This window comes from Thermobia domestica, chromosome 10 (assembly GCF_964235325.1).
Source record: "Thermobia domestica chromosome 10, izTheDome1.hap1.1, whole genome shotgun sequence".
Taxonomy (NCBI): domain Eukaryota; kingdom Metazoa; phylum Arthropoda; class Insecta; order Zygentoma; family Lepismatidae; genus Thermobia; species Thermobia domestica.
Genome location: NC_137463.1, coordinates 177,900,922 through 177,915,504, shown reverse-complemented (window position 1 = coordinate 177,915,504; position 14,583 = coordinate 177,900,922). Strand labels below are relative to the sequence as shown.

Below are 14,583 nucleotides of genomic sequence, written 5' to 3'. Positions count from 1 at the left end.
TTGTCTGTAGTTCGGAATGCTTCTCATGCACGTGAAACAATGCTGTGGGCAATACAAAACTCATTGGCCATACGCGTTACATTCCGTCCTTCTTCCAGTTTTCCCGTGGCCCCGCGTAAAGTAGTCACTAACGCTCTCGCCTTTGGTGCGAGAGGTTCCAGGTTCGATTCTCGGTGGGGACACTCGGTTGAAAAGGCTCTTGCAGGCCAGCCATTCTGAGTGCGTTTTTTTATGGGTTTTTGTCATTCACACCAGGCAAATGTCGAAATGGTACCTAATATAATAGTCCCAGGCCACTTCCTTCCTTCCTCCCAATTCCCTGCAGAATGTGATCGCCGAGGGACGTCATCCCTCATAGTGTGATGGGCTAACATTGTCATAGATGTCGAAAGCCCAGAAATGTAATTCTTACTCCTAATCCAGCTTCCTAATGATTGTTCCTAGTGTAAAGTCACCCAAATGTTGTCACCGGGCCATATTGTTGTGAGCAAGACCACCACAATGACAATTATCCGCTCTCTGACTGACACATAGTCTATCCTCCCTCCCACTGAACTCTTTTGTGTTAAGGAAGGTGACCCATTCGGCGCTACAGCCACGCTATGTCAGGCTATGAAACGTATTGCTCCCTGTGAATAGATGGAAGATCTCTGATAATATACTGCCGGGCTTTCATTCATTTTTATCGACTACTCAATATTTTATATTATTTTTGAGAAAGGAAGCGACATTTTACTAAACTTCAAAAGAAAACATTAAAATTCATGCTTATATTTTTTTAAAATCTACAATGCTTTTACGAAACCCATCGTCATCAACTCTAATCCATGATCCACGCCCTCCTCTCCACTGATTAAAGAATTTACACCTGCTACAAAACAAGGGTGTGAAATTATCACTAATCGGAGTTTGAACTTTCTACGGTCAATCGCTCTAGGACCGCTCTGTTACAATACCGGTAGGTATGACCTCTGCGATATAAAATGGTAAAGTATTCGCCATGGGCCATATTACGACAAGTTTCAATTAACTATCTCTGCTCAAAGCTGTCACGAATTGTTTCATTAAACCTACTTTTATATGTAACGCTGTCAAGAGTATTTTAGAGGGATCAACCAATGGAAGTAAAACAATGATATTTTTGCCAGGTATGAAAGTACTTCTAAATGGCCACTGCTTTCGAAACCAATGTTCAGTTCTTGCTCTGCAGTTCCACTCACACAAAAAGGAAGGATATTTTGTGTAGCCTGCTTGTTGGCCTAGCAATATTCCAATGACTTTGAAATCCCGCCCCACACACCACTCATAAGTCGTGTACTGCACCTTTTCCAGCAGAAATTGAAGGCTTTCGTATGTCTCTTTCATAGTCACTGAATATGCTATTGGAATGGACGGATGAATGGACGTTATTGTTGTGTAATAAAACACCTTTTAAGCTGGATTTGCTGGAATCTATGAGCAGCCTCCATTCTCCTGAATTGCAATTGATGTTTTAGAATTTCAAGACTGTCGGAACGTCTCGACAATATACCAAACTATTTTCTTCTGCAAAAAGCGGAACTAATTCTGCCTCTCGGTGTCTGTACCAGGAGACTATCGTATTCGGACCCAATAAATTGTTTCCATGAAGACGCGATCCTAACAATTCCGCTGTGTCTTTAGGTAAATTAAGGTCACGAACCAAATCATTAAGTTCATGCTGGGTAAAGGGCAAGGGCACTCTGATATTTGTTTCTCTTTACACATTAATTCCATTTAAACTTTCCAACAAGTTGAACACATCATTTTTTATATGGTTGGTATGACTATGTGATTTTTTAATCAGTGATTTTATCAGCACTCATGTGATTTTTTTATCAGTGTATGATTACTAACAGTGTTGCCAGCGTGGCTGGAAATTCAAAAAAAATTAACATAATTTACAACTTTTTCGACTTTCTTCTTCCTTTTCTTCTATGAACAGGACCCAGGGTTACCAAACATATTTCGTTCGATTCCTTGTTCTATTGTCTTTCCAACAAGGTGTCGATCATATCTCTGTGACAATTAGGAGGTGCCAGGGTTAACAACGTTTACGAACTACAAAATTTTATAAATGGTGGTTGCACTTTGATTTTTCCCCTCGCTTCCTATTGCAGCTATGGCTTTCATTTTTCTATATGGTTGGTATGACTATGTAAGGAACTCGTAATAATTTTTTTACCAACGTAGAATAATTAACAGTGTTGCCATCGCGGGCGGAAATTAAAAAAATGATACTTTTTTTACAAATATTTCGAATTTCTTCTTTTTCTTCTTCTACGAATGGGAGCTCAGATGCACCAAACATAGCTGGTTGTATTACTTGTTCTATTAGCTTTCCAACAAGGGGTCGTTTATGACTCTGCTACTATTAGAAGAGGCGCCAGGGATGACAACGTCAAAATATGAATTCCCTGGCAGGCGTCTACAGGTTAATAAATTAGATTTTTTTTTTTCAATTTTGACATTTTCGTGATTTATGAAAAAACCTGACGTGATACACAACTTTGAAGGTCATTTTCGTAATCTGCAGAAAGAATCGATTCGGATACACCATTTTATTTCAAAAGAACAAAAAAGAGTTGAAAATTTGCAGATCAGTGTTATCATATATAATTATTATTTTCTTGTTGAATTACACACACTTTTCCATGAAAAATAGGATGAAAGTTGAGTCTTAAATCAAGGTAAAGTAGGCCAACGTAAATAAAGTAAAAAAAAAAACTGTAAAATTCGACTATGTTTCGAAAGCCAAGTGGTAAGTCTTATTACTATTATTACAATTACACATAGCAATATCCAAAAATACGTGAAGTTCTTTTTTCACTTACCGTTAGATATACTCATCCCAGGTAAGTAAATAGAAACAAATAAAAAAGGAAACAAAATGGGGGCTTTGAAAGTAAATCGTAGACAAATTCACCAGTGTTCGGCAAATGCTGTCTACAATGCACTGAGCAGAATAGGTCATGGTGGGTCACGGTGGGTCACAGCACGTCCTGTTGACCTACGACCCACTGACCCACTCCATGTCTCTATTAAGGAAGTGCTTCATTATAATCCACAACACTGAGTGGATTCTATGCTTGGTGTGATGTGCTTATTACATATCCAAAGGTCTATGAAGATGGATTCTGTTGTAGAAACATCACTTAAAGAGAATTCCTATAAACCTTATAATGTATATCACCCTCAGTGGATGTGTGATGTATAAGAAAATAAACATCTCTTGGTTTTCACCGTACTTGCTCATTGTTACACAACCCTAGTTTCCTTCTCACGTTTACTCTTGGCAATCACACAATTGATACTAATGAATGAATATAACAGGTGCCGTAATTAACAGATATATCCTAAATAAATCTATCAGAAAAGAAACACTTTTATGGACACATTAAATGGTGCCCAATACTTATAATCTTAGTTTCATTTTTTCATTATACGATACCTAAACCATGCCCAACCCTCATAGTCTTAGTTCCTTCATTTTCCCAACCACACCAACCAGCTCTCTCCTTTATAGTCAATTTTAAAAGGAGCATGGTTTTCAATTTTTTTACGACCATTATTTATTTTTTAGTCCTTTTTCAATATTCTAAAATTTATTCTTTACTCCAAATTTCCTTCACTTCAAAAATACTACATTATTTTAATGTGTGAGCTTACATATTTTACTTTCTAACAAAATTTTACAAGGCATTTTTTGTTTTCAAAAAGATGTATGAAGTCCATCTACGAGCATGATATGAGGTTGTACTTTTTTAAATATGGAAGTATGTGAAGTTTATGCTCCTATATTTGAACTAACAAACAAGCAAACAAACTTAGAAGTTATCAGTGGTGGATCTAGATGGTAAAAACGGGGGGGGGGTAACCAGAAGCCAGACTATGATAGGTATATCATGAGTTTACTATAAACTTTCAAAAATATACAAATAATAGCTTAAATTAGTGTTGTCACTCAAAAATTGGGGAGCCTAGCTTCTCCCCCGGCCCCAGGATAGATCCACCTCTGAAAGTTACCAAATAAAAGCATTGTAAAAAGCAGGCTTCTCCAAATAAATCAATAAGATAAGAAAAAGCGTAAGTACTCAAGTCTCTGAACTACTATTTACCATAATTGAAGAACATATTATATGATCATACACAAGATAAGGAAAATTACTTAGGTCTAAATAATAGTGTGATTCAATACTTACATTAGTGCAGTTGGAGGGTGCTTCGTTCAGATACCCACGGATAACATTATTGTAATGTGCTAGGTACACTGTGAACAAGAACAAAATAATAAGTTGTCGAAATTATTTTTTTAAAAAATGTTATTTTAATTACTATTCTAGTTTTACTTTTAATTAGGGGTAAAAGTGAGGGGAATGCGAGTGGATGCCGTTCCCCTACTTTCTAAAAATACAGTGAGTTAAAATAGGCACGAGGGACAAAGTGACGTGATGCGTCTCCCTACTTTTCAAATCCACTTTTACTCCTGCTTTTAATTATATTTATTTGTTACTATTGAATGTAATTATCATAAAAGCGGTGACTAAGTAGGTACCCTTCCTGTCGATCTATTGACTAGCGCATGAGCTTTTGGTGTATGTGGTTGCAGGTTCGATTCCCGGTGGGAGCCTGTAGAGTGAAATTAGCGAAAGTTTAGGAACATCAAGTTAGGTGAGGAATGTTCGATTCTAGGACACAAATGTCCTGGTTGGGGTGAAGTTTTAAAAAGTGGTAAGAGTGCTTACCTCTAGTGCGACAGATGGTGGACAAACACCGTGCTCGTGGGTTTTCTCAGGGTTCTCCCCTTTCCTCCCAATTTCTTCATTCCACCATTTCATTCATTTCCCATCATCACCGTCTCCTTTAGCCTACCTGGTATAACCTTGGGACATAAGACTACTACTGAATATGCAAATGAACTATAATATGGTGTGAACTACAATAAGGTTGGATCGGGCTCCCCCTAATTTCAGCCAGACCCCCCCCCTTACATTTTTGGGCTGGCTACATAATAATAAATGTGGTCAGCAATCTGCCTGTTAATCTAACTTCTCGTTCCCGTTATTTCCAACTTGACTTAAGACGTGGCGCACCTAGTTATTACGTGGAACTGGCATTTTCTGACTACCAATAATTCCATTTGCCAGCAACCTGCGAAACCAGAACAGTTGCACATGTAGAATGGTTGCTAATTGTTGACGAAAGCGCCATATTTGCAAATCAATCAGTTAAAAACTCGTAGTGGACGATTACTGTGTGCGTGGATTTTCTCGGGGTTTTCCCGCTTCCTTCTAATGTCTTCATTCCACTAATTTGTACATGATCATCAACACCTCTCCCTTAGCATCGAAGCATAATCTTATGACATTAAACTGTAGAAAGACATCCTACATTTATGCCGTGATTAACGTATTCATATAACAAGAAGGAAGAAAGGTAATACGTCAGTTTCTTCTTGCGTATATGAGAAGGATAGAAAATAAAAAGTGTTAAAATTCTTTCTCCCAACCTCTCTTTACTACAAAGCACTAATGTATCCCGACATATTCTGCATTTTTATCATTTGTAATGAAACTCCCTAGCGGTTATATATGGTTATCGTCGCGCTTATGGCATAGGAGACTATGGTTTCATTTTCACTTGAGTATGATGCGGTTCGAACCCCATGTTAAATTTGTACGTCCACATCTTCTTTAGCCTCGTTGCTGAAAGGGAAGCTAACTCCAATTCAACAGTCAATCAATCTAATTGAATGAATTATTAAAGAAACACTAATTTCCCTACCAATCATATAAAAATATAATCAAAGAATATAACACAATTAGACCTGTCGATCAAAATCTAAATACATTAATTCAAGAAAAAAGTAGAAAACTATCAAATTAAATCGTTGGGGGTAAAATCCCTTTAGGAAATCACACAGAGTCAATTATGATTTAGGGAAGAAAAACTGAAAGTTACCTATTTGATATAAAAAAAAAGAGTTCCTATTCTGCAAATATCGTGGATTGGCTTATATCGGACCCCTTGAATAATGGCACCCGCAAACACGAAGAAAGGGAAAAAAGTCCTTAAATAAGGTATGCTGAAGCAAATTGAAATAGAAAACATAAGATAGGATTCAAAATGATTGTCAAAATGATTCAAACAATTTACTTCATGTAGATAAAATAATATTTTTTTTTAAATCATATTCAAAATTAGCTCAAATTCCTGCTATACACATAGTTAACACATGAGAAAACACATTGCCTCGTAAACACTAGTATTCAGTGGCGTATTTACGAGTTTGTTTGGTGGGGATTTGCTAACTTTATTCCTGGAAATGTGAAAATTCTGCAGGATATTTTTTTTAAATATAAAATATTAAATAAAATTTCGGGGTGGGCTTAAGCCCAGAAGCCCCCCTTAAAAACCTCACTGCTAGTATATTAAAATAAATTAACAACTTAACTCCAGTACTAAAAGTAGAATAAAAAATCTACATATAATCATAAAGAAAAAGGGATTGAGCTCTTTTAAATATTGCGCCAAAATAATTAAAAAATTAGAACCTTTTTTTTATTAAAGTCGGTTGGTAATTACTACTTCCCAATTATTTAAACTATTTTTTGTTAAATAAAACTATAATTTCAGCCGCCATAAATAAATATTGAAGTAATAGCAATAAAACTACTATATTCTCAATATCACAGTAAAAAATAAATCAGTGTTTTGGATATTTTTAGAAACGAATGTTCATTGTTTATCATGTCCGCAAACGTCCTAAATTGTTCTGTTAGTGAACAAGAAATGTTTAGGATGACTGCTAGCTTTGATTAATAGACACTGCTCTAAGAGTGTTCAAAATGTTCCTGATCTTTCGATATTTTTTTTTCTATGTCCAATTAGTGTATGTGCAAAACCAACTTGTAAGTCTGTAAACGGTAATGTGTAAAGAACCTCTAACACTGATTAAGTAATTCCGGACATCTTTTGTTCACTGGTAGAATACTTCGGAAAATTTTTGGGCATTAAAAAATGACACACAGAAAAACCTTGTAAACCTGTGAATGGTAATATGTAAAGTACCTCTAACACTGTTTACATCATTTCTGTACCTTATACTCGTTTGGCATTTCAAAGATTCCAGACATCTTTTGTTCACTGGCGGAACACATCAGGATATTTTGTGGGCATGTTAAACAATGATAAAAAGCAATCGTTTCAAAAAAAAAAAATGTCCAAATCATACTCAAAGACATTTATATTTTGCAGTTGGTTTAGAAAGTGCAATTAACATAACAGCATTATAAAAATGAACACTCTTGATAATAAATTACCAGACAATAAATTATTATTCCTAATCCATCTCGTCCATGCGAAATACGAATAGGATTAGAAGTAATAGTTTATAACACCAAACATTAAAACTAATATAATAAATGAATGATATTCGCAACAGCTCATATATATTGATATCTAAAGCAGTGGTTCTCAAACCTTCCGATAAAGCGGACCCCCTGTTCATTCGAAAAGTGATCTGCGGACCTCCTTGCAATGTTATCTGAAATTTCACATGGTATTAAAAAATATTAGGATTACCACTGATAAGAAAAAGATGAAGGAAAATAATGCAATAAGTAATTGATTCTAAAGATACATGATCGTTTCCTAGTGAACGAAATTTCAATTGAAAATACAGTAACTTTCAAGACTGAAAATCATTTTTTTTTTTTTAAAGGAAATCCAATTGATAAATAACGTTCCCAAATGTGGGGACAGTAATGTGAAGAATGAAATTCTTTGTTTTTCCATAATTGCATTGAAATCTGGAATAAGCTTTGTCACCATCAATCTTAGGTTCAATTCCACATTACGACGATTTCGCTTTAAGGTTTTAATACTGCAAAGAGCAGAAAAAGGTCTGTTCACATAGGTAAGTGGTAGGGAAAGACATCAAATTTTGCAATGCATTTTTAGACAACTCTTCATGCAACCACAAACTACAAAATTAATTTTCTTTGATCATATTTTGGGAGGGGTTTCTCATCGTTTTTTTATTTTTTTAGAAATCCCAGAATTGAGGGAAAGTTTGATGTATATAAGCACAGGAATGACAAATATTTACTTCTTTTTATTTATTTTTTAAATCTGGAATTGGTGATAGTGGTGGGAGCTTTCCGCCACTTGAAGATGAAATCAATGAAATTCCGAGGCGTCATGCAGTTAATGTACAATTGCTTTTGAAAAAATGCCCAAACAAAAAGAAATTTGTCTCACTTGAAGTAGTCCTATATAACCGTTGACCGGCTTCAGGGTAAAAATTTAGTAAAGTAGGAATACATTTAAATTTACAAACGTAAGTATAATTTCTAATTGCTTTAGTTTTAGTAACTGAAAAAATACTTCTTTCATAACAGCTGTGAAGTTCCATTTTATTACAATAGATTTCAAATTTCAGGCGTCGCGGACCCCTTGGATAGATCTCGCAGACCCCCAGGGGTCCGTGGACCCCACTTTAAGAACCATTGATCTATAATAAATTACAATTCTAGAAATATGTAAATCAAAGCTTCTAAATATGAATTAGAGATATATGAATATAGAGATAAATATGAATTAGAGATATAACTATGATTACAACTCCTCCACTGGATTGCAAGGTGGCTCAGTGGTAGAGAGTTCACCTCTTGTGTTAACGGTCCCACGTTCGATTCCAGATCATGTGTTCCCTCTGGATAACACCGTTTCTGCGAGTTTCGACGTTCTACCATTTTCCCCCGCATTCCCCCTCCACCAATTACTTCATTCCTTTTCATTAATCGTTTGTTTACTTTAGCCAAAAGAGCATTATTGGGAGACTAGTGAGGACGCTAGATGGGGAGCGGGCGTGAACCCCTGTTGCCGAATGTTTCCCAGACATGTTGTATTAGTATAGTATGTTAGGTTAAGTAATAAAAAGCGATTATTTTCGGTACATACAAAAAAAAAAAAGACTGCCCCACAAAAAATCTGATTCTCCGCTTTACCCTCACCCGCAAGAAACTAGAGATGGCGTTGTTACCGTAAGAGACGTAACACTACAAATTTCATTTCATTTATATGTGGAGCTTATTATCAAAACGTCCCTTATCCACCCAACAAAAATTTTGGCAAATCGAAAAAAAACTAATAATTATTTTAAATGGTCATTAAATATTGTAAGATTTGGTGTAGAAATTCTTTAAATCGTTATTGCCTTATTTTATATAAACAAATTCCATTATTCAAGACACAAGTCATGAATAATAAAGGTATTTAATTTGGACAAGAGACATTTTGAAACTAAAAAATGAACAAGAGACGTTTTGAAAGCAAATCTATCGGACAAGAGACAATTTGATGCAAAATAATGAAAATGTGAATATTTTCTTCACTTTAATATTACTACTCATATCTATGAAGATGAACTGCGATACTCCACAGACGTCTGACAAATCACTTTTCTAAGTTCCTTCAAACTTCAAGCACTTATTTTACTAAGAAATAAGTCGAACAATATGGCTGATGTGACCTCAACAATGTAATCACAATAAAATATAAGGTTATATCACAAATCTTTTGTCAATTATCTCGGTTGAGCCAGTGGTTACAGCCAACTAGTTTGTGGACTTACATATCCATTAAATGTTCTAGAAAGCAATAATTAATGCAGTTTTGTATGAAGTAATTGCTGAGGAAAATCCTTGGGCAAGAGACAGTTTGAAATAAAACAGCAAGAATTGTGTTCAAATGGGAATGGACATAGGACGTTTCGCTTCGAAACTTTATTGCTGTAAGGTGTCCGCCATTTTGCAGTGGACAAGAGACGTTTTGAATGCAAGTGTATATTTCAAATACGTTTTTTTCTGTGTTCTGGGACGTTTTGACCAGAAATAAATGTGCAACGATGTAGACTATTATTCGATGATTTAGTGTATATTAATATCTCGATTTTCAAAAAAAGTGTACAAGAGACGTTTTGATAATAAGCTTCACATATATCTAACTCAATACTAATCAAGCGAATAAGCGTTTTTTAACCTTGTATAATGCACATTTTTTATGCGTTCAAAGTGTTGATTATCTATACCGGTACGAATTACCGCTAATACAAGTATTATGCATTGGAATTCTAACGATAGCAATTATTGTTGGTTAAATGTAAATATATGAAGAGCGACGCACTGTTAACCGCATTTTATTACAGGTACCGCCAACTTTATTAAAAATAGAGTGAAAAGCGGGTAATTTCTTTTTGTGTAATTTACTCAGGGACTAACAATGAATGTTAGCTGACATTTTAAAATAGTTGTCGGAAAATGCCCAAACGGTTTTCATATGCAGAGAGTTTTACCCTAAAACAGGGACGGCCTCGCCCATCCATCCGCCCACCCCAACAGAAGTAGAATAATGAACGTGACCAGTGCCGGATTTAGGTTTGATGGGGCCCTAAACTATTGAAGATAATGGGGCCCTTTGTATTTCTAGCTTTCTTTATCAGCGACAAAATTTCGCCTTTTTTTTTTTTCATTTGAATATATGCTATATGGTAATTTATGGACCCAATATATATCTAAATCGTACGTTTTCGCATATATTTTGTTATCTTAACTTACTGTTTTGAATACATTACAGAAAAACTGTAAAAATTGTAAAATTAGCTGTAGTTTAATTTGGTCCCAATAAAGCCCCTTGCCGATCTTCTCTAATTTCTTTTTGCACCAACTACGATCAACGCTCCACGCCATATTTCTACAATATGTCGAGGCCGCATCATTTCTCATTTCAAGTTGTTTCTATTCAGTTGGGTAAAATTTTGAAACGTTTCTAGGGATCCGATGTAAGTAAATACAGTCTGAATATCATCCAAGGTTGGTAATTACTGCCTGAAGCTCAACTAATTGTGTGAGCTTTCTCCAGGTCAGGTTACTAGAGTAACTCGAAATGGAATGCAACCCTCGAAGATTACACAAGATGTAATACGACACAAATTCGCTGGAAGGAGAGGCGAATCTAGAAGGTTAAAACTGAAGGAGGGGCAACTAAAACCCAGATTATGATAGATATATCGTGAGTTTACAATAAACTTTCAAAAATATGTAAGTAATGGCTTCAATTATTTTTGTCACTCAAAAAACTGGGGGCTTAGATCTCTCCGGCCCCTAAACATTGTTCGGCATAAGCTCTAAACTGCGATAAACAAAGCCAAGTCAAACTCAATCTCGCTGATTTGCTGTTGTCCTACCAACGCTTGTACTCTCCGCAAAATAGTTCATGTGGTTGCATTATTACTTTTACTATGAAGCTTTATACAAAACTGCTATATTATTAAAAATGACAAAAATATAATACGAATTATCTAATAATACTGCAATCGAGTGTGGTTAATGAAACAATAGAAATAAACACTAAGCATGCGCAGTAATTCTGGCGACAACTCAACTGTGGACGGGTGTTCTGCTTTTAAAGTTTGAAAGATGGCTGGCATGAATAGAGATAAATATGAATTAGAGATATAACTATGATTACAACTCCTCCACTGGATTGCAAGGTGGCTCAGTGGTAGAGAGTTCACCTCTTGTGTTAACGGTCCCACGTTCGATTCCAGATCATGTGTTCCCTCTGGATAACACCGTTTCTGCGAGTTTCGACGTTCTACCATTTTCCCCCGCATTCCCCCTCCACCAATTACTTCATTCCTTTTCGTTAATCGTTTGTTTACTTTAGCCAAAAGAGCATTATTGGGAGACTAGTGAGGACGCTAGATGGGGCAATGGAGCGGGCGTGAACCCCTGTTGCCGAATGTTTCCCAGTATTAGTATAGTATGTTAGGTTAAGTAATAAAAAGCGATTATTTTCGGTACATACAAAAAAAAAAAAAAAAAAAGACTGCCCCACAAAAAATCTGATTCTCCGCTTTACCCTCACCCGCAAGAAACTAGAGATGGCGTTGTTACCGTAAGAGACGTAACACTACAAATTTCATTTCATTTATATGTGGAGCTTATTATCAAAACGTCCCTTATCCACCCAACAAAAATTTTGGCAAATCGAAAAAAAAAACTAATAATTATTTTAAATGGTCATTAAATATTGTAAGATTTGGTGTAGAAATTCTTTAAATCGTTATTGCCTTATTTTATAAACAAATTCCATTATTCAAGACACAAGTCATGAATAATAAAGGTATTTAATTTGGACAAGAGACATTTTGAAACTAAAAAATGAACAAGAGACGTTTTGAAAGCAAATCTATCGGACAAGAGACAATTTGATGCAAAATAATGAAAATGTGAATATTTTCTTCACTTTAATATTACTACTCATATCTATGAAGATGAACTGCGATACTCCACAGACGTCTGACAAATCACTTTTCTAAGTTCCTTCAAACTTCAAGCACTTATTTTACTAAGAAATAAGTCGAACAATATGGCTGATGTGACCTCAACAATGTAATCACAATAAAATATAAGGTTATATCACAAATCTTTTGTCAATTATCTCGGTTGAGCCAGTGGTTACAGCCAACTAGTTTGTGGACTTACATATCCATTAAATGTTCTAGAAAGCAATAATTAATGCAGTTTTGTATGAAGTAATTGCTGAGGAAAATCCTTGGGCAAGAGACAGTTTGAAATAAAACAGCAAGAATTGTGTTCAAATGGGAATGGACATAGGAAGTTTCGCTTCGAAACTTTATTGCTGTAAGGTGTCCGCCATTTTGCAGTGGACAAGAGACGTTTTGAATGCAAGTGTATAACGACTGGATGAAATCACTATGATTCATGTTCCTATTCTTTCCTTTAGTCAGGGGCGGATCCATTCTGAATGTTTGGGAGGGCAGTCGTTCGAAGTCAACTGGTTTTATTTTATGTTTATAATACAAAGGTGAAAATTCTTAGGATAGGTTTTATTTTTAAAATAAAAAAATATTCAATTCTGGGGGGCGATCGCCCCCTGGATCGTTCCCTGCCTTTAGTGATCCATTATTCACTCTATAGATCACTATATGAGCTCCTCCGTGGCTAAGCGGTTCGCGTACGCACGTTTGGCGTGGAAGACCCGGGTTCGATTCCCGGCGGGATCTCATGTGGTTCGGATTCCACGTTAATCTATAGGTCCCGTCTCATATAGCCTGCTTAAAGGGACGTTAAACTCAAAATCAACTCAACTCTATAGATTGCTATGAAAATCAGGGCCAAGCTCTGAAAGGTTTGAAAATACTTCTGCACACTACTTTTCATACATACGTACAGCGAAATATCTATAATTTCGCGATATAAAGATTGTTGCCGCTTAGGGCTGTAATTCCTTTATATTATACTATTATTTCGCGAGCTTGTCGTTTCATACCTTCTTCTTATGCATCCAATGTTACCAGACTCAATTTCTTGTCAAATTCCAAATAGTATGTAAAAGAATAGCACTAGAGTTCTATCTGCATACAAGATACTGTATCACTTATGCTGTAAAGTCTTATTAAAGTAGCTAAGTGTAATGGCTGGAAAACAGGGTCCCGATTACAAATGGGGCTATGAAACAAGATCCTCATTACAAACGGAGCTGGGAAACGAAGGCTCCATTATAAGCGGGGCTGGGCAACAGAAATCCCATTGCAGGCGGGTTGGAAAATAGGGCCCTATTATTTGCTTCCTGAGAGCTTAATACATAACACTACAGAACACCGTTGTTGTATGTGCGTTTTATCTTATTTGGTTTTTCTTATTATTTGGAAATGACATTACAGCCATTTTTCTTTAAATTTTTTGGGGCCCCAAGAGAGCGCGGCCCTAAGCTATAGCTTGTTTAGCTTATACTGTACGTAAATCCGGCACTGAAGGTGACATCCTGTACTTCAAAAGCAATAAGTATTACTCTCGATTGAAATGTAATACGTTCTAGGACCCTGTTTAACTCTGCAATGAACAATGATTTTAAGACAGATACTTGCAGTAATATAATGACGCCAAAAGTCGTGATTAATGAATTAAAGTTTAACACACACACAATCGTGCTATTGAAACGCCAGTGTTTGTATGTGCTGCACTGAAAAAAAAAGGAAGTGGTTTTTAAAAAGCCGACTAAATAATGGACAGGACTGGCCAGTATTGTCTATTGTCTCATTTCAGAAAGAGAGGGAGGGGAATAGTGCTTTGTGTCGGCGCGATAGCTTCTTATAAAAGGGTTTTAACTTGCAATTGGTTACAGCAATGTACCACTTACCACATGTCTTATCCGTGTGGCATTAAACAAATTTGTAAAAACCCTTATTATAGCATTGTAGAGTTGATCTCTGTTGCGTTCAGAAGTCTCGGTGGTTGGTGCTTGTTCATCTAATATGTCGAGAAAACTTAGCGATCTCTTCTCAGACTCAGTGTCTTCCTCGTGTTCAAAGAAGCGCGATTTTCAATTCGTTGACGTTCAATAGTGATAATCCTTCTTCAGCAGAGAAAAAGACAAAAATACAAATACATGTGACAACCAGGATTCGCAATTTGAAGTGTTCGATTTCGAAGAAAGTGAAAATGAACTACATGCTAGAGAGAGCGAAGACGACAG

The 14,583-nt window shown here is 35.9% G+C and overlaps 1 protein-coding gene across 1 annotated transcript in view; it reads right to left on the bottom strand.

Moving 5' to 3' along the window:
• LOC145662855 (uncharacterized) overlaps nt 1–14,583 on the bottom strand; it is a 426,736-nt gene that overhangs the window by 31,018 nt on the left and 381,135 nt on the right. The window contains exon 20 of the mRNA XM_081728788.1: nt 4,221–4,288. Within this exon, the coding sequence (XP_081584914.1) occupies nt 4,221–4,288 (68 nt within the window). The remainder of the gene's footprint in view (nt 1–4,220; nt 4,289–14,583) is intronic.